We start from the raw sequence: 18,135 nt of genomic DNA, 5'->3' as shown, positions 1-18,135 counted from the left end.
CCCAGAAAGGGGACATTTTAAATAGAGCTATTCAGAGTCCATAGTATGTCTAAAAGAAGTCGGCTGCAGCGTGAAGACAAGTCACTGTTGTGGAAGAGTCTAAGGGAAACATCTACCCGCAGAGGCCTTTCTGCCCCCGCCGCGGTGGAGTGGGCCAGGTCTCACGAGGGGAACAGGCCCCAGAGAAACACTGGGCACACACCTGCTCTGAGGCTGGTTCCATGCAAAGGACACAGCCAAGGGGCGTGGGGGGAGTTCAAGTTCTAGAGGAAGGAAGACGACGACCAGCTGAGGTTGGGAGGGGGTAAGTGTGAGGAATCTGAAGGAAAAAGAGAGAGTCTTGGGTAGAGAACCTTGGCATTTTGCAGCTTTGCAGTTCCCCTCATTTCCTTCAGAGCAAAATAAAACGGCATTACATAGCAAGAGAAATGGAGAGGTACATACTACATTTTGAAAATGCACTTCACTGTTGCTTGGTTTTGCTATATAGTATTTTTATAATTTTAAAATAATAAAGATCTTTTAGAAAGCAACAGCAGGGGCTCCGCCTAGTAGGTACCCCTTCACTGCCTGGACTTGGGCTGGGGAGGGCTCCAGTAGCCTCCCTCCTTAGGGACCCCTCATTCCCAGTCCTGGGCTGTGTTTCCCCCAGTGGCCAGCAGAGGGTCTGTGACAAATACACTTTAAAATCGTTTCTTTCCGAAGATGAGAGACTAGCACTGTGGGCAAGGGAGGCACTGTGGATGAGGGGCCTGGGGTGTTGGAAGCAGAACTGAGGTGGTTCCAGCCCAGTCCAGTTCCTTCCCAGCTCCCATAGGACACTGCTATCCTCCTTTTCCCATAGGTCCACAAACCTCCTTACCAATAGCTTCTCCCATAAATCCCTGCCCAGAGCAGCCTGTCTGCTAGATTAACTCCTGGCACTTAAGCTGAGACAGGAATTTTCTGCTTCTGCCTTGCTCCTTGTAAGCCAATTATCATCAACCCTTACCTGTCTGGGTCTAGGGAGCCTGCCCAGGGTGGAGTCTCTGTCTTGGGGTGGGGGGGGTCGGGGGTGGGAATTGAGGAGGTCCTAGAGAAAGGAAAAGATCAATCTCAGGGAATTGAGGAGGACTATCTGGGGAAGAGAGAGAGGGTCCATCTGAAGGAAAGAAAGTCCATGGTAGGAGATATGGGGGGGTGGTTCTGGGGATGGTGAGGTCTAGACTGAGGGATGAAGGTTCTCTTGAGCAATGGTTCTCAAAGTGTGGTCCCCAGACTAGCAGCATCAGCATCACCTAGGGACTTATTAAAGATGCAAATTCTCTGGCCCCACCCCGGATACTGAATCAGAAACTCCGAGAGTAGAGCTAACAATTTGTTTTAACAAGGCCTCCAGATGATTCTGACTTGTGCTAAAGTTTGAGAACCACCACTCTTGAGTTATGGGATCTCTTCTAGGAATTAGAGGTGTGTGTGTTCTAGGGAATCAAAGGTCCAATCTGGGAGATATGTGGTGGGAGTATCTCCTAGAATGGGGAGGGTCTGTGCTAGCGGACCTCTAGAAGGTTGGAAACGTTTTATATCCTAGAACGAGAAGAGGTCTGTTCATAGGAGTAGAGATGGATCTGCTTTATAAAAGGGGAAGGGGAAATATTAGAGAATGAGGAAGGTTGACATAGTAGATAATGTCATGGTTTTGAATCACTAAGTCTTGGATTTGGATCCCTGGAGTCATTACGTTAGCTGTGTGAACTCATACTTGTACTTAATATTTCTGAGCATCAGTTTCCTTACCTGAAACATGGGAGGCTAATCCTGTCCTTATAGAGTTGTCATAAGGACTGGTTAGACCATCCAGTCAGCAGGTAGCTTTTGAGTTATTGAGTGTATTTTCTGGGTCCAAGTTCTAAGAATTCAGGGGGAAAAGATACAGGCCTAGCTCTTTTCCCAGAGATCCTATCTCTATGTCAGGTACCTAGCACATGGTAGGCATTCAATAAATGTAGTTTTCCCTTCTTTGCCAAGGAAATGGGAGATTCTTCTAGAGGAAATACAATGAAGCATCGTAAGTCTGGCCTGGAGAGTACGGATGTATGATCTTTTCTTGAGAATAAGCACTAAGCTCTTGGACCCTTGAACCTCTTAAAAACCTTTCAAGGCTGATCTGCAAGGTTTTTATCATGTCTCTTTCATGGATGAGGCTCAGAGAGGTGGAGAAATTTGCTTAAGAGCACGGAATGAGTAAAAGCATCAAGGTCAGAATGCAGATCTCCGACTCCAGATTCAGAACATGGAAGATGTGCTCACAAAATGGGGAGGGGGTGTGCTAGAGAATGGGAAGGCCTGTTCTAGGGGAGAAAGAGGACTCTCATGGGTACATGGCAGGTGTTCCACCCTAGGGAATGGGAGGTTCAAGTAGGGTAGTGGATCTTGACTTCCTACCCAGTGGGATAAGCTGGGGAGCTTTTAAAAACACTAACACCTGAGTTCCACCTTAGATATCAGGATTAACTGGTTCGAAGTATTGTCTAGACGTCTTTTGAAACTTCCCCAAGTGATGCTTATCACAGCCAAGACTGAGGACCACTGCTCTGGGGCATGGGGTGTGAATCCCACGGTGTGGAAAGCCAATCAAAGACTTGGAAATGTTGGCCTCTGAAGCTGGGGAAACCTGTCCGGAGGAAAAGGGGATATGGTGTTCTTAAGAAAGGGGAGGAAACTTTCCCGAGACTTGGCAAGTTGAATGCCAGGGAAAGGAGAGGAGTGTCATTAAGATGTGGTGGTTATCAGGGCGCCTGGGTGGCTCAGTTGGTTAAGCGACTGCCTTCGGCTCAGGTCATGATCCTGGAGTCCCAGGATTGAGTCCCGCGTCGGGTTCCCTGCTCGGCAGGGAGTCTGCTTCTCCCTCTGACCCTCCTCCATCTCATGCTGTCTCTCATTCTCTCTGTCTCAAATAAAAAAAAAAAAAAAAGATGTGGTGGTTATCTTGGAGGAATGGAAGGGCCTGTCCAGTAAATGGAGGGAGATAGTCCACTTGGAAATAGGGCTCTGAGAGTCCCCAGAGCAGGATGGGTAAAGGCAAAGACTTCAGGGTTCAAGCCCTGCTCTGCTGCAGACTAGACATGTACTCTTGGGCACATTGCTTAACCAAGTTCCTTATGCCTCTGTTTCTTTATTTCTAAAGAGAGGTTGTAATGCTTGCCTCATAAGGGCATGGTGAGAATTAAATCAGGCAATGCCAGGTCCATAATGATTGCTCGGTAAATGCAACCGTTGGGGAGGGGGGGTCTCTATGGGAGCATTGGAGGTTAACTTGGAGAACGGAGGGTCCATCCCGGAGAGTGAGAACTTTGGTCCTGAGGAATGGTGGTGGTGTAGGCATGGGATGAGGGGAAGGTAGGGGGGGCTGGATCCTAAATCCACTAAACCTTACGGTTGCAGGGCGGAGCCTGGAGATGTCCTGCAGGGGCCGCCAGCCTCCCGCCGTGGAGAGCTGGAGGAGGGGCTGATGAGCAGGGGAGAGGTTTGACTGCTAGTAACCTCTCAACTGCTGCAGTAAGGAGGTGGCAGCCGCACCAGCAGCCTCCCCTCCCATCTGTCTTTGCTCTGTGACAGGTGGGAACTTAAAAGCTCAGGCCACGTGTCTCAACTGGCTAACCTACTTACCCCTAGAAGACTGGGGCCGGGGCAGGCGGGGGGCCAAGAGGAGCATGAGAAAGGAGCAAAGCAGGGGAAAGCCCCAGAGTGTTCTGGGGACCTGCGTTTGAAGGCTTGTGGGCTGAAGGAGAGAATGACATGTGTACTAGAAGATGCCCAAGGCAGAGTCTGTGAGCCCCATGCGTGCCCTGGTACATCTGTGCCTCCAGCGTCAGGCGTGTGCCTGTCTTAAAGGTCTTAATTTGCCTGGGAGAGTAAGGACTGTAGTCGGAGCAGGCTGAGTTCTAAGTACTGCCATCACCTCGGACCTGCTTGCAAGCTCTCCCAAAGCGTCCACCCGCCTTCCCTTCTTAACTAGATAGGGAAGGTGGGGAATGGGGTGGGGAAAGGGGAGGAGGCTATGCCAAGACTCTAGCTTTCAAAGCCTTTTTATCTAGTTTGGGAAATCCCTGGAGGAAGCCTGAGCTCAAAGGCCAGAACTGAGGGAAACTGATGGGGGAGTGGTGCAGACAGTCTGATAGCTTCACAATCCCTTGAGAGGGATGGCATCTGCACCCCAATGCCCACCCCCACCCCCTATACGCACACCACCACCGTCTAGTCTGTAATCCAGGGTACTGTCCCCTCTGAGCGACTTCAGCTCTCCCGTCCTCACAGTCTTCAAGTCGGCCTTTCGCCGCCACCCCCCAGTCCTGGGTCCACGCCTGCGCCCGCTCTGGCCCCGCGTCGCCGGCACTGTCGTCCCTTTCGCCGTGCTCGCCCCCCGCCGGGTGCGGGGCGGCGCGGGCCCTTTAAGAACAGCGGGACCGGGCGAGCAGGAGCTGGGAGGAGAGCGCAGTCGCCCGGCGGGCTCGGGAGGACACAGCGCCCAGCACCGGGCTCTGGGACCCGGCTGTGCGCAGCCGAGTCGGGGCGCGCCCCCATCGCCCCTCCCCATCATTGTCATCTCTCCGCGGACCTGCGGCCCGGGCCCTCCCCGGTCGCCCGCCCCGCCCCGGCCCCGCCCCGGCCCGCGCCGCCGGGACCGGGAGCCGGGCCGCGGGTGCCGCAGCCGGAGGCAGGTAAGGAGGGCCCGGAGTCTCCATCCCCGGCCCGCGCGGCAGCGCTAAGCTTCTCGGTCCGCACCGGCCCGGGGGCGCGTCAAGGTGACTAGGCATACAGGAGATAGGGCAGGGGGGGAGCCCGCCACGGTGGGGGGCTAGTTGGCGGCGGCGGCGGCGGAGCGGTGGTCTTGAGTCCCGGTGGTGCGCCCGCCTTTGGGGAGAGTCCGGGACGCGGCGGGAGGGGCCGGCCAGGGCACGCGCCCGGGGATGGGGAGGGGGATGCAGCGGGAGGCCCGGAGCCTCCTCTTCCTCCGCCTGCCCCGGGTCCGCCCTGCGCGCAGCCGGCTACCCTGACCTCCTAGCCGGCAGCCGCGGCCGGCCGCCCCTGCCCTCCTCCCCGCCCCCCAACCCTCCAGTCCCCAGGGGCTGCTGGCCTGCGGGGTAAGGAGATTAGAGCCGCCGCGGGGAGGTGGGGGGGAGCGGGTCAGGGCTTCCAGGGGCCGGGCTGGGGCCAGGCTGGAACTGGGGCTGCCTGGACCGAGGAGAGGTCGAGACCGAGCGTAGCTACGCGGAGAGTGGGGGGCAGGAGAGGGCAGATGCTCTGGCGGTGGGAAGTGGGGTGCTCCCAGTAGCGGATCTGCCCTGAGAAGGAGGCGGGGAGTGGGGGTGGGGAGCATTAGAAAGCAAGGGAGGGAGCTTTGGGCCAGGGCTTGGGGGTCTGCCCCAAACTGAGCAGACCCTCTCCCTGCAGGCCCGCTGCGCGATGGCAGAGAAGGCGCTGGAGGCCGTGGGCTGTGGACTAGGACCCGGGGCCGTGGCCATGGCCGTGGCGCTGGAGGACGGGGCGGAGCCCCCGATGCTGACCACGCACCTGAAGAAGGTGGAGAACCACATCACCGAAGCCCAACGCTTCTCCCACCTACCCAAGCGCTCAGCGGTGGACATCGAGTTCGTGGAGCTGTCCTATTCCGTGCGGGAGGGGCCCTGCTGGCGCAAACGGGGTAAGGGAGCAGCCTGATGGGGAGCTGTGGAGCCCCCAGGAGTTGCCTCTTAGAGAGCAGGAGGTCTGGGTGTCCCCTGTTCACCAGGTTCCGCCCCAGGGGGCTCTGTGGGAGCACTGAAATCTCAACCCACCACCGACTATGCACACAGCTGACCTGCCAGGTCTGTGCTCCCCATGCACCTGTGAGCTTGGTGGGACACTAGGTTCAACTGGCTATTGAAGCTTTCCTCCTCTAAGATGACACTAGAACCTCTGGTCCTTAGGTAGGCCTGGAGGAGTTTACCTTTATTTTAGGTAGAATTCCTGCCTTTGAGGCCTGGTATGAGAAAGTTCCGGGCTCTGTTGCAGCCCTCCTCAGTGGTTAGCAACATCCTTGTACCTAGAGAACCCTGCTAATGTTAAAAGATGTTCTCATTCCTGTCATCTTACTTCATTCTTGCTGAAGTCCTCCAAGGTAGGGAGGGTGAAGGTTTAGCAGGATAGGTGACATCCCCATGTTACTAATAAGGAACCTGAGGTCCAGGGAAGTTGAGTCACTTGACCAGTGCCACACAGCTAATAAGTGGCAGAGCTGGGACCAGAAGTCAGGTTTGCCAGCTCTCTGTGTATTGTTCTTTCCTTCTTAACTTCCCTGGTCTGGCATTCACATCTCCTCCTCTTTTCTCTCATCCGCACAGGTGGGTCAGGTCTGGGGCTCTGAGCAGCCCCTGGAGTCCTTGCCCCGCCTGCCCTGGGCAGCTTGAGCTGGGAATAGAGAAGCTGAGGGTTTTGTTTTGTTTTGTTTTTTTGTTTTGCCCAGAGCTGGGTGTGGGTCAGGGATGGGGCTGGGACATTGTTCTCTGAGATTCAAGAAATAAGTTTGGGGTGCTTCCGAGCAGGGCTGAGCATGAGCTGTCTCTGCATTCCCCACCCTTGCTCTCACGAGTGACCAAAAGGTCCCAGGGCCTGAGCCAATGGAAACTGAGGCCTCTGGGCCCCCTGCTGGGTGCCCTGTCCCAGAGCAGCCTCTGGGCCCTGAGATCAGCTCTGGGAAAATGAGGAGGTGGCCGTTATTCCTATCGCCCTGTTTTCCTTCAGTTTTAAGGAGACGTGAAGATAAGAAAGAGTGTAGCTAGATGGACCGGTTGCTTCAACCCACCAGCCAGACTGGCACCCCTGACCAGGTGCTTCCTCCTTTGATCCTGCCAGCCCCAGGCTCTCTACTGTCCATTTTGCTGTCTCTTCTGTCCTTTGCCCCTTTCTTTGCCCTCTGTCCTCTTCTCTTTGACTTGTGTTTTCACTGGAGTCCCTCTCCCCTTGTCTGGAGGACAGAAAGCCGTTAGAGGTAGGCAGAGAGGAAGAGCGAGGGATGGGAAGGGTGGTGTCTGCCTTGCCCAGGTAAGGACTTGCCACCCATCTCCCCTAATTATATAGGATGTTTCTTGTTTTTCAAAACACTTTCCCATTAATTACTATTCAATATCTCACTGAATATTCACAATAACCCTATTATGCCTTGGGAGGAGCTATTACTGTCCTTATTTTATAGATGAGGAGACGGAGGTCCTCAAAGATTAAGTGACTTGACAAAATTGCGAGAGTTACTGACAGAGGCAGGACCAGAACTCTGGTGTGTTTTTATCTGGAAGGGCTGGCCGGCCCCTCCAGTGATGAGCAGCTGGGGAACAGCAGGAGTTCAAAGCCACCTGTCCGCTGGATGACCTTGGGCCATCTCCTTAGCCTCTCTTGGACTCACTTTCTCCATCTGTAAACAGGGACGATAAGAATTGTCCCCGCACAGGCGTGTTGTGAAGCTCAGCTGAGAAGTTATCTGTGCAAATGCTTGTTGAGAGGCAAGTGTAAGATGATATTTGTATTAGGCATCAGTGTTCAGTCTGGTGCTTGGCTCGGATTAAATGAGGGGAAGGTTCATCATCGCCTGTTTCCTCCCCTGCCAAAGAAATCATTTCCTGTGAGTGGCTCTGGAGGGTGTTTGCGGGAGTACACAACCACACATCTTTCTGATTGAGGGTGACGATCCCTGGGGCCGAGGGATGGAACTATGGCTTCCCCCTCCCAGGAAAGAACTTGCTGTGTGACCTTGGGTGAGTCGCTGGATGTCCCTGGGCCCCAGGTGGCTCATCCATGTTGCCATAGCAGCAATGCAAGAGATGTGTCTGTAAACTCTAAAGCACTATCAGGGCAGGTGGTGTGATGGGGACCCCACAGTGGACAGCAGCTGAGCCTCCTTCTGAATGGATGTGTCCAGAGGGACAGCTGGGTGAAAGATCACATCCCTTCACTGTCTCTGCTAAGGAGGTAGAGGGGAGAGGGAATTGAGCTCTGGGGGGGGGGGGGGTGCAGAGGAGGGTGGTAGGCCCCCAAATCTCCAGTAGAGCCTTGGTGTTTCTGCCTCAGTGAGGCAGGTCTGCAAGCATAGAAGGCATGTCTTGCCTCGTGGGCTCCCTCCTTCCTCTCCGCCCCCTTGTTTCCCCAGGTGACTCCGTGTAGTCTCTGACCTCTGCTTCCTGGCCTGTGTTGTCTATATGCTCTCAGGTAGCAGAGCTCTTCCTCCCAAGGACTGGAGAGCCTCTGACTTTCCTCTCCATTTTTGAATGCTGCTCATCCTTCAAGACTTTGCTCAAATGCCACTTCTTCCATGAAGCCATTCCTGATTTTTCCCTTGTCCCTCCACCCTCCTCAGTTCCATTTTCTGCATTCTCATCGTACATTATTTGTGCTTCTGTTATAACCTTTATTTTATCTCTCCTCAGATCCACAGATGTTTTCCATCTTTTTAACCTAGACTATGACTTTCTTGAATGCAGGAAATGTGTTTTCTTCATTTTTTTGTCCAGTGTCTGGTACAGAGCTTGGAAAGTAGTAGACATCAATAAGTGTTTGTCAAATAGAATTAATAATAAAATGTCACTTTTTAAATGTACTCTATGTGCCAAGCACTGTGTCATATGCTTTACATATATTATCTCATTGCATCTTTATAACAACCCTATGAGATAGGTACTATCATCCTCATTTTACAGATGAGGGACCTGGAGCTCAGAGAGGTTAAGCAACTTGCCTGAGGTCCCACAGCTGGTAAGTGTGGAGCCAGAATTTGAACCTCGATCCACCTGACTCCAAATCAATGCTCTTAATGCATATGCTGCCTCCCAGGGAGTGAATGAATCATGAGATTTTTACCGGGCCGTGGTAGGGGCTGCGGAGATGAGCCTTGTGGGCCAAGCGAGCACAAAGAAGGCCTTTTCAGAATGAGGCAAAAGTTCTGAGAACACATGTTCCTAGAACACACCGTGAGCACCTAGTACATGCCAGTCTGCTGAGGTCACATAGATGAGCAGGACACAGGCTCTGCCCCCAGGCAGCTCACAGACTAAGAGGCTGGGGGACAGAGGCAAGGGACGGGCACATCAAATAGCAAATGTGCTAACGTATGCAGAGTGCTGTGCGAACACAGAGGACATTTAACCAGCTCACTCAGGCTGACGGTTGGCGACGTCTTCCTGGAGGGAGCGAGAGTGACTACTGTGTTTATAGTGGGGGAGCAGGGTCGTCTATAAACTTGACCCCCTCTCCTTGCCCGTCCATGAGGAGTGGAGGTCTTCCCATGGCCTACAGGAGAGTGTGCTTACCTCTGGTACTTTGCTGTGAGGACCTGGCCCTTCTAGGGGAGCAGGCGGAGACGGGGTGAATATCATTGCCCCTCGGAAGGTGTTTCTCCATCCTCATCGATCCCCCCTGAGTAGGGAACTGTCCCGTTCACTAATAGCCAGGGCCGCTCCTCAGAGTTTCGGGTGCCTCTGTTCACTGTAACCCTGATCACAAGTTCCTCCCTCCCTCGCCGCAGGTTATAAGACCCTCCTCAAGTGCCTGTCGGGTAAATTCTGCCGCCGGGAGCTGATTGGCATCATGGGCCCCTCCGGGGCCGGCAAGTCCACGTTCATGAACATCTTGGCAGGGTACAGGTGAGGACGAGGCCGGGGTGGAATGGGGCAGGAGCCAGGAAGAAGGATCCCCTGGGGAGCACAGAAGGTATTCTGAAGTGGCCTTGACCCCCATCCGCAACCAATGGGCCTGCAGGGAGTCCGGGATGAAGGGTCAGATCCTGGTCAACGGGAGGCCGCGGGAGCTGAGGACCTTCCGCAAGATGTCCTGTTACATCATGCAGGATGACATGCTGCTGCCACACCTCACCGTGTTGGAAGCCATGATGGTGAGGGCTGGCTGGGGGCTCCCTCTCCCAGCCTCCGCTTCTGTCTGCCCTCCCCATCCTCCCCGGTGGCTAGGGGTTCAAGGCAGGGCCCTCCTCCCACATATATCTGACCTGCCTACTCTCTGGGCCTCAGGTCTCTGCTAACCTGAAGCTGAGTGAGAAGCAAGAGGTGAAGAAGGAACTGGTGAGTGGGGAAGAGAAAGGGCGAGAACAGGAGAGCTGCCCTTTCTGTGCTTCAGAGTTCTAAAGCCCTGAGTTGGGGGGTGGGAGACTGGACGCCAGGGCTGGGACACTGGAGGCCAAGTGGACTTGAGGGAACGCTTCTTTAAATCGGGGTGTGGGGGGCTGGGGAGGAGCAGAGATTCTGAAGCTGACCTGGGGTGGGTGGGGGGGCTGGGCCAGGTGACGGAGATCCTGACGGCACTGGGCCTGATGTCCTGCTCCCACACGAGGACAGCTCTGCTCTCCGGTGGGCAGAGGAAGCGCCTGGCCATCGCCCTGGAGCTGGTCAACAACCCGCCCGTCATGTTCTTTGACGAGCCCACCAGGTAGTTCTCCCCCTCCTCTCCCACCAGGATGCCGCCTCCCCTCGGCCCTGAGCCAGGGCAGGAGGCCACATCAGCTCCACTGCTGGAGACCAGAGTCCCTGTGCAGCAACCTCCTGGGGCCAAGATAAGGGCCTCCTCCTCATCCATCCCTGCCAATCCTGTTGCCGTAGAAGCCCCATCCTTCACGCAGGCAGAAATCCTATGTCCTCCTTGACGGATGCCTCCCTCTCCTTCTCTTCCCCACAGCCAATCAGTCCCCAAATCCTGCTGATTCTACCTCCTTTCTCTGTCTCTCAGATTCGCCCCACCCCCATCCCGAGTGCCCGTGCTTAAGTTCTGGACCTCATCAGCTCTTGCCTGCATTTCTGCCACAGACTCCTACCTACTCTGGTCTTCAGTCTCTCCCAGCCAATCCTCCCTCCAAACTGCAGCCAGGGAGCGCTCTCTAAAACACAAGTCGGGCAATACTCACTCCCCCGCTTAAAAACACACAGCGAGTCCCATTTGCCCTCAGAAGAAAGTCAGCGGACTTACGAGGTCCCGCTCTGAACCTACTTCTCCAGCCTCACATCTTGCTTCATGCTGTCTTGTATTTTATGCTCTAATAACACCGAATTGCTTATACTTCCCTGGGCCAGCCATGTGTTTCATGCCTCTAAGCTTTGCACATGTTGTGTCTTCTGTCCGGGCTGCCCTTCACCACCATGCCTGCCCTTCCACCTTCAGCTGGCTCAGCTCCTTCTTCCACACGCACTCAGGAAACTTCTCTGACCACCCTCCAACCCCTGTGTGGCATTCCTGAAGCCTCCCCCTCGTTGTCACCCCGTGTTTCTACAGCATGTTCCACATCATCTCCAATGATCTGTGCGCTTCTCTCTCTCTCCCTCCAGACCAGAGCCTATGTCTTAGCTATCCGTCATGGTAATCCCAGCGCCGGCCATTCAGCAGGTGCTCGCTCCATATTTGCTTGTTAAACTGAATGGCGCTCTGGGCTTCTTGGTACCTCCAAAGGCCTGCATCATCTAGTAAGGACAGGCTATCGGGGTGGCCAGAGGGACTCCCTTCTGGGGATGCCAGCTCCATCCCTGTCGTAGCAGCTGCCCCACCCCAAGCACTCCCTTCTCTTGGCTCTGCCCACCTCACCCCACCCCCCCGTGGCCTTTCTCTGGACAGTGGGCTGGACAGCGCCTCATGTTTCCAAGTGGTGTCCCTCATGAAGTCCCTGGCCCAGGGGGGCCGTACAATCATCTGCACCATCCACCAGCCCAGCGCCAAGCTCTTTGAGATGTTTGACAAGGTGAGTGCTCTGGACCTCCCAGGGGACTGGCCTGAGGTGGGGAGAGGGAAGGGCGTCAGGAGAGGTGCTAGTGGGGTCCGCCTAGTCCACGGTTGTGTCCTCCTCACCCTTCCTTTCTGCCTCAGCTCTACATCCTGAGCCAGGGTCAGTGCATCTTCAAGGGCGTGGTCACCAACCTGATCCCCTACCTGAAGGGGCTTGGCTTACACTGCCCCACCTACCACAACCCGGCTGACTTCAGTGAGTGGGGGGGCCTGGGCTGTGGTGCTGGGCCAAATCTGGGGGATCAGGTCCTGCACTCGGGCCTCCTTGGGGAGGTCTCACTGTCCCCTGCCTTCCCTGTGCACCCATGGAGGGGCTGGCTTGCCCTCAGGAACCAAGGAGGGATCTTAGCCAAGCACTCCCCTCCGTGTCTCCCAGTCATCGAAGTGGCCTCTGGAGAATATGGAGACCTGAACCCCATGCTGTTCAGGGCTGTGCAGAATGGGCTCTGTGTCATGGCCGAGAAGAAGAGCAGCCCTGAGAAGAACGAGGTCCCCACCCCCAGCCCCCCTTGCCCTCAGGTGAGTAGGGTTGGAGAGGGCAGAGAGAGAAAAGTGGGGGAGGGCAGAAGAAGGGACCCTGGACGATGGCCCTGCCAAAGGAGCTGTCCCCCAGAGGCATCACAACCATTAGGGACTAGGAAGAACTCAGAACTTGGACTAGACCTACTATGAACAACTGTGTGACCTTGGGCACGTTGCTCGACCTCTGTTCATTTATGTGTTCAGCAAATTCTTTTTTTTTTTTTTTGAAGATTTTATTTATTTATTTGAGAGAGAGAGAATGAGAGACAGAGAGCCTGAGAGGGAGGAGGGTCGGAGGGAGAAGCAGACTCCCTGCCGAGCAGGGAGCCCGATGCGGGACTCGATCCAGGGACTCCAGGATCATGACCTGAGCTGAAGGCAGTCGCTTAACCAACTGAGCCACCCAGGCGCCCAATGTTCAGCAAATTCTTACTAAGCATCTGTAGCGTGTTGTCCTCAGTGCCGGCACGGGCCACCTGGTAAGCAGACCCGATGCTGTGTCTCTTGCCTCGTGGCCCATGTGTCTTGCTGTCATCTCCAGCCCAGAGGTGATGACCCTGAGCTCCAGGGTTATTGGGAGGACTAACTAGATCATCACATAGATCTCTTTGCACTGTAGCTGGTACTGCTGGTGTTCGTTCAGGGCTGGTTCTCTTCCCTAAATGAGATACTGTGACCCTTGGAAACATCACCTAACTGAAGGAGAGCTCATGCAGCAAGTCAGTACAAACAGACGGCGGGCTTGCGCAGTAAGGGAGCATAGGCGAGTTACTGGTGTAGGGCCACCGGGAGAACGGGGAGCTAATGCTCAGAAGTCCCAAACTCCCCAGCGGCTCACAAGTGAGGGTTTTTAAGGCCAAAATTTGGGGCAGGGGTCTCTTGAGAAGGTGGTTGTCGTTGACCGGAGACACCTGAGGTCACACGAGCAGGTGCTCTGGTGCTGTTTCTTCTGGTCCCCGGAGGTCTTTTCCATCTCAAGAGACTTGGAACCTGAAAAATATCCTTCTTCCTTATGTTCGAGATTTCATTTGGTCCATCTGGCGATTATGTCTTCAGGGTAGTGCTGATGAGCCACTTGTAAGCTAGAGGGGTTGCATTCCTACAGGTCCCTTGGCTGGCCCCGCCGTGCCTGGGGGCGATGTGACCTCTAGTGTTCGTTCCTTCATCTGAACTGACAAGCTGGATGCCAGCTTCAGAAACCAAGAGGGCTAGTTGTGTTTGCTGCCGTCATCATGATCCTTGTTTAACACGACCGCAGCACTGGTAGCATGAAGCTACTGTGCCCTTCGGGTAAATGTCTGCTGATGGAGTAAAGACAAGAAGAGGAGTGACTGGCCTACTCGGCCCCCACAGTGCCCTCGACGCCCTTGCTCTTTCCTCCCTCTCAAGTGTTTCCTCGCCCCAGATCTCGCTCCAATGCATGACCCTGAGGCCAGCTTCCAGGCACACACCTCAGTGGTGGAGAGTTTCCCATCAGTACGGCAGGGAATGGAGGACCCCTGCCCTGGGGAGGGGCTGGAGGCTTTTCCCATCACTGCGCTGGGTGTGCAGTGGGTGGGAGGGGTAGGCTCGCCTGATCCAATGTCCTCTCCCCAGGAAGTGGATCCCGTTGAAAGCCACACCTTCGCCACCAGCACCCTCACACAGTTCTGCATCCTCTTCAAGAGGACCTTCTTGTCCATCCTCAGGGACACGGTGAGGCATCAAGCTGGGGGAGAGGAGGCTGGTGCAGGCCTGGCTCTTGGGGGGCATAGGATCTCAGCAGCTGGGATGGGAATGCCCCCCCGCCGCCAGCCAGCAGTCTCCCGAGGCACTATGTGTCTCTGGGTCTATGTGTCCTTGAGGGCAGCTGAGTCCCTAGCCCAGTGTGGCCTGCCCGTCCCTGGCCCTGTGGCCCATCCCCTCTCCTCACTCAGGTCCTGACCCACCTGCGGTTTGTGTCCCACGTGGTCATCGGCGTGCTCATTGGTCTCCTTTACCTGCACATCGGTAACGATGCCAGCAAGGTCTTCAATAACACTGGCTGCCTCTTCTTCTCCATGCTGTTCCTCATGTTTGCCGCCCTTATGCCAACCGTGCTCACCTGTGAGCGGTGCCGCCCTGGGCGGGGGGGGCGGTAGTGGGGCACAGGGGCGGGGCGGGGGGGTCAGACAGCTGTGCCTCACCCGCGTGGGTCCTCAGTCCCCTTAGAGATGGCGGTCTTCATGAGAGAGCATCTCAACTACTGGTACAGCCTCAAAGCATACTACCTGGCCAAGACCATGGCCGACGTGCCCTTTCAGGTAAACCTCTTCCTCCCTCCTGGCTGGCTTCTCCCATCCTTGCTTGCTAGCCCCCTTCCACCCCGTCCCTGGCCGTCTGCTCTTTCCCTTCTCCTCACTTGGCAAATCGGTGGGGAGTACCTACCACGCACCAGGCTCTGTGCCGGGCACGGGGATCCGGCAATGGATAAGACAGATGTGATCTTGACCTCGTGGCACTGATGTTCTTGCGGGAACGACCGATGACAGACGGTGATGAAAACACTTGTGAATGATTCTGGGGATCTTAGCCACCGCGGTGGAGGGTAGCTGGCGCGGGCACTGAAGTCTTACTGCTGCTTGTTAGCCCCGAGACATGGGCAGGCCGCCTGTCTCTCGCTGCTTCCGCGTCCCCATCTATCAAGTGGGACGATGGGAGTATCCAGCTCGGGATGGTTTGTGAGAAGTCAGTGAGTTAATACACACAAAGGACTTAGGCCAGTGCTTGGCACGTGCTAAAGTGCCCAGTAAGTGTTAGCCGGTTTGGGTTGGTTTTATTGCACCAACCGCCCCCCACCCCCCCGTTCCAAGTTCCGGGGCCACCAAAAATCTGTAGGGCAGCTGGTGTGCAAATGAGAAAAACCTGCCCCTTCCTCAGGGCGGATGCTGCACCACGCACGGTGCAGAAGAGCACAGCTGGATCTCGGCGTCTGGTGGCCTCTTGAGTGGGCACCTGGTACAGGGAACAGCCGACATGACTGTCCACACTAGGCTTGGACACCGGCCCCCAGGATTTGATAGCTCAGAGGGGGACGACACGTGTTCACATGTAGAGTGAATTAATCAACAACATAAAGAATAAGCTGGTCCAGTTTAGGAGCTCAGATATGGAGACGTCACCATGCCTGAACTGGTCAGAAGGGGCCCAATGGGAAAGGCGACACCGGAGGAAGCAAGGGGACATGCGTCAGCACACACCGAGCGCGGGGGTGGCAGGACTCAGCACGGATGCTCTAGGAAGAGCGGTTCTAGGGGCTCCTGCCCAGGTGGCGTGGAGGGTCTTGGCCGCCGTGGTCCCGGCCAGTGCCGCCTGCTCAGGCCCGTGCCCGCTCCCCAGGTGGTGTGCCCGGTGGTGTACTGCAGTGTCATGTACTGGATGACAGGCCAGCCAGCCGAAACCAGCCGCTTCCTGCTCTTCTCCGCCCTGGCCACGGCCACAGCCTTGGTGGCCCAGTCTTTGGGGCTGCTGATCGGAGCTGCCTCCAATTCCCTCCAGGTGGGAGGGCTGGCCCCCTGGGGATCCGGAGAGGGGATGGGGCCTGGTGGGAGGAAGCAGGGGCTGACATCAGGAGTGGAACAGATCTGTGGGGAACCGCGGGCCACCCGGGTCCTGGGTCTGTCCCGGTCACTCTTGTGATGGCCCGGTCCCCTTCCCTCCCCTCCAGGTGGCCACCTTTGTGGGCCCAGTTACCGCCATCCCTGTCCTCTTGTTCTCCGGTTTCTTTGTCAGCTTCAAGACCATCCCCACTTACCTGCAATGGAGCTCCTACCTCTCCTATGTCAGGTCAGTGCCGCGGCAGGAACCCAGGCCCCAAGGAGGAGAGAGTTGCCGCTGGGCCCTGGCAGTTTGCCCAGGGAACAGTGACCCTATGCTCTGTATCCTGCTCTGATGTCCTCGCGTGCACAGGTATGGCTTTGAGGGTGTGATTCTGACCATCTATGGCATGGATCGAGGAGATCTGACCTGCTTGGAGGAACACTGCCCTTTCCAGAATCCACAGAGTATCCTCCGAGCGCTGGATGTGGAGGATGCCAAGCTCTACCTGGACTTCCTTGTCTTGGGCATCTTCTTCCTGGCCTTGCGGCTGCTGGCATACCTCGTCCTCCGTTACCGGGTCAAGTCGGAGAGATAGAGCTGTGCCCTGGCCTGCGCCCCAGCCCCCGCAGCGGAAGCCCCCAGCCCCAGCCCTCTGGGACTGTTTTAACCTTGTAGACTTTGGCACTGGTTGCTGGTGCGGCCACCCCTCTCTCAGCTCCTCCACAGGTTGGCCGCCGGACTGCGCTCCCAGCCGTGGCCGTGGCCGTGGCCACAGGGGCTCCAGCCCTCCCCGACATGCCCAGGAGTCTTCCCCAGTTGATTGCAGTTTGTAGCTTCCTCCCTACTCTCTCCAACATCTGCATGCAAAGACCACCAGGAGGCTACCACCCTCCTTCCTGCCCTCGGCACCCTCCTCTGTTGTCTGCCTGGGAGCCCCAGGTTCTCCAGGCCCCCATTTACAACTGACCAAAGTGGCCCCCTCTGGGGGTCCCCACCACACAAGTGTTTGTAAACTGGGCTGTTCTAAGGTTCAGGTTCCAGGGCTGGGCCCTGGTGGGGTCCCCTAGAAGTCCCATTTGGACAATGGAACGGAGCAGGGAAGGCTCTGGAAGTCTCTTCCTCCTCCTCACCTTCTCCCCACCCCAGACCTGGCTGATCTGGACAATCTGCTGGAACAGAAGCTGGGTTTTCTGTCTGGGTCATCCCTCCCAATCCTGGGGATTGGAGAGGCCTGGGGCCCTGGGATGCCCCGTCCCCTTCCCCGTCTCCTTCCCTGTCCCCTTTGGTGGGGGGAGGGTCTGGTGGCACCTCTGCAATAATGTGTGTGTCTCTCTCCCACCTGCCACTGGAACTGGAGAATGCACTTTATTCTGGGGCATGAGTAGGAGAAGACCAAGCCTCCTTTCTTGCTTCTCCTGCCCGGTCCTGCAACACTCCCTCCCCTCCCCAGAGTTACAGGCACATACATGTGAACAGGCAACCTCAGCCTGGCACACACACGCGGTCCCCCGCGGCTCCGAGGAGGAGTGATGGTGGCGTGGTAGGTGCCGTGGGAAGGGCAGTGCCCACCTCCTCTGGGGATGCCACTTTGACTGCACGGATGAGGCTGGTGCCGCCCAGGGTGTCCCGGGACCCGGGATCTGCAGGTGTCGACCCCCGAGTCTTCTTTCCCCTCCAAGCCAGGGGTGGCACAGGGCATTAGCTCCCCGGAGCTCAGGAGCCAACATGAGCACAAGCATGGGCATAAGTTGGCCTTGGCCACTGCCACCCCGGGGCCCTTCTTTTGTGCGTCAAGTTGGCATTCTCACTCCCCTGCCCCTTCCCCAGCCGCTTGCTGCTCATTCAAACTCCTGTCTGGGTCTGTCCACACCCTTCCCACCTTCCCATCAGCCGACACCTCTGGGCACCAGAGCGACAGACACAGAGCATGTCTGGCTTTTGTGGTAGGTCCAGGCTCACGCCACTTCTGATTTCCCCTTCCCCCAGGGCTCTCCCCACTGCTTATTCCTGGGCACACACCACTCTTCCTTCTCTTACCCTGCCACAGATCCTCCCCATCGTCCAGAGATGCCAGTTGTATTTGTGGGACTTCACCTGTTATTAATAAAACCTATATTTATACAGTATGCAGTGCATGAATGTGTCTGGCTGTGGCTCCTGGTTCCGTGGTCTGTGATGGGTCTTCAGAGCACTTGAGAGAAATCTGTGAGCTTTAGAGTGTTTGGGGCAGGGAGCAACCTCCATACTGTTTTCCAGAGTGGTTGCACC

The 18,135-nt window shown here is 56.2% G+C and overlaps 1 protein-coding gene across 3 annotated transcripts; it reads left to right on the top strand.

Annotated features, from left to right (window-relative positions):
* Positions 1-4,475: 4,475 nt before the first annotated feature.
* ABCG4 (ATP binding cassette subfamily G member 4) lies at positions 4,476-17,993 on the top strand. 3 transcript variants are annotated; one of them, XM_045892884.2, is made up of 15 exons: positions 4,476-4,700; positions 5,434-5,683; positions 9,533-9,650; positions 9,766-9,898; positions 10,032-10,082; positions 10,301-10,446; positions 11,620-11,743; positions 11,869-11,983; positions 12,164-12,306; positions 13,906-14,004; positions 14,226-14,394; positions 14,491-14,591; positions 15,667-15,825; positions 15,995-16,113; positions 16,237-17,993. In XM_045892884.2, the coding sequence occupies exons 2-15, from the start codon at positions 5,446-5,448 to the stop codon at positions 16,460-16,462; spliced, it is 1,941 nt and encodes a 646-aa protein (XP_045748840.1). In that variant the 5' UTR covers positions 4,476-4,700; positions 5,434-5,445; the 3' UTR covers positions 16,463-17,993. The 3 variants fall into 3 exon arrangements, with proteins under 3 accessions (XP_045748840.1, XP_064433416.1, XP_064433417.1); XM_064577346.1 differs by having other exon boundaries at positions 4,476-4,784; XM_064577347.1 differs by lacking the exon at positions 4,476-4,700 and adding an exon at positions 8,709-8,763 and having other exon boundaries at positions 5,558-5,683.
* Positions 17,994-18,135: the final 142 nt, after the last annotated feature.

The sequence above is a fragment of the Mirounga angustirostris genome, unplaced genomic scaffold, assembly GCF_029215605.1.
Source record: "Mirounga angustirostris isolate CCGP_5_RB_7025 unplaced genomic scaffold, mMirAng1.0.hap1 SCAF_13, whole genome shotgun sequence".
Classification (NCBI taxonomy): Eukaryota; Metazoa; Chordata; class Mammalia; order Carnivora; family Phocidae; genus Mirounga; species Mirounga angustirostris.
The sequence above is the reverse complement of the archived record's forward strand: the minus strand, read 5'-3'. Positions and strand labels throughout refer to the sequence as shown.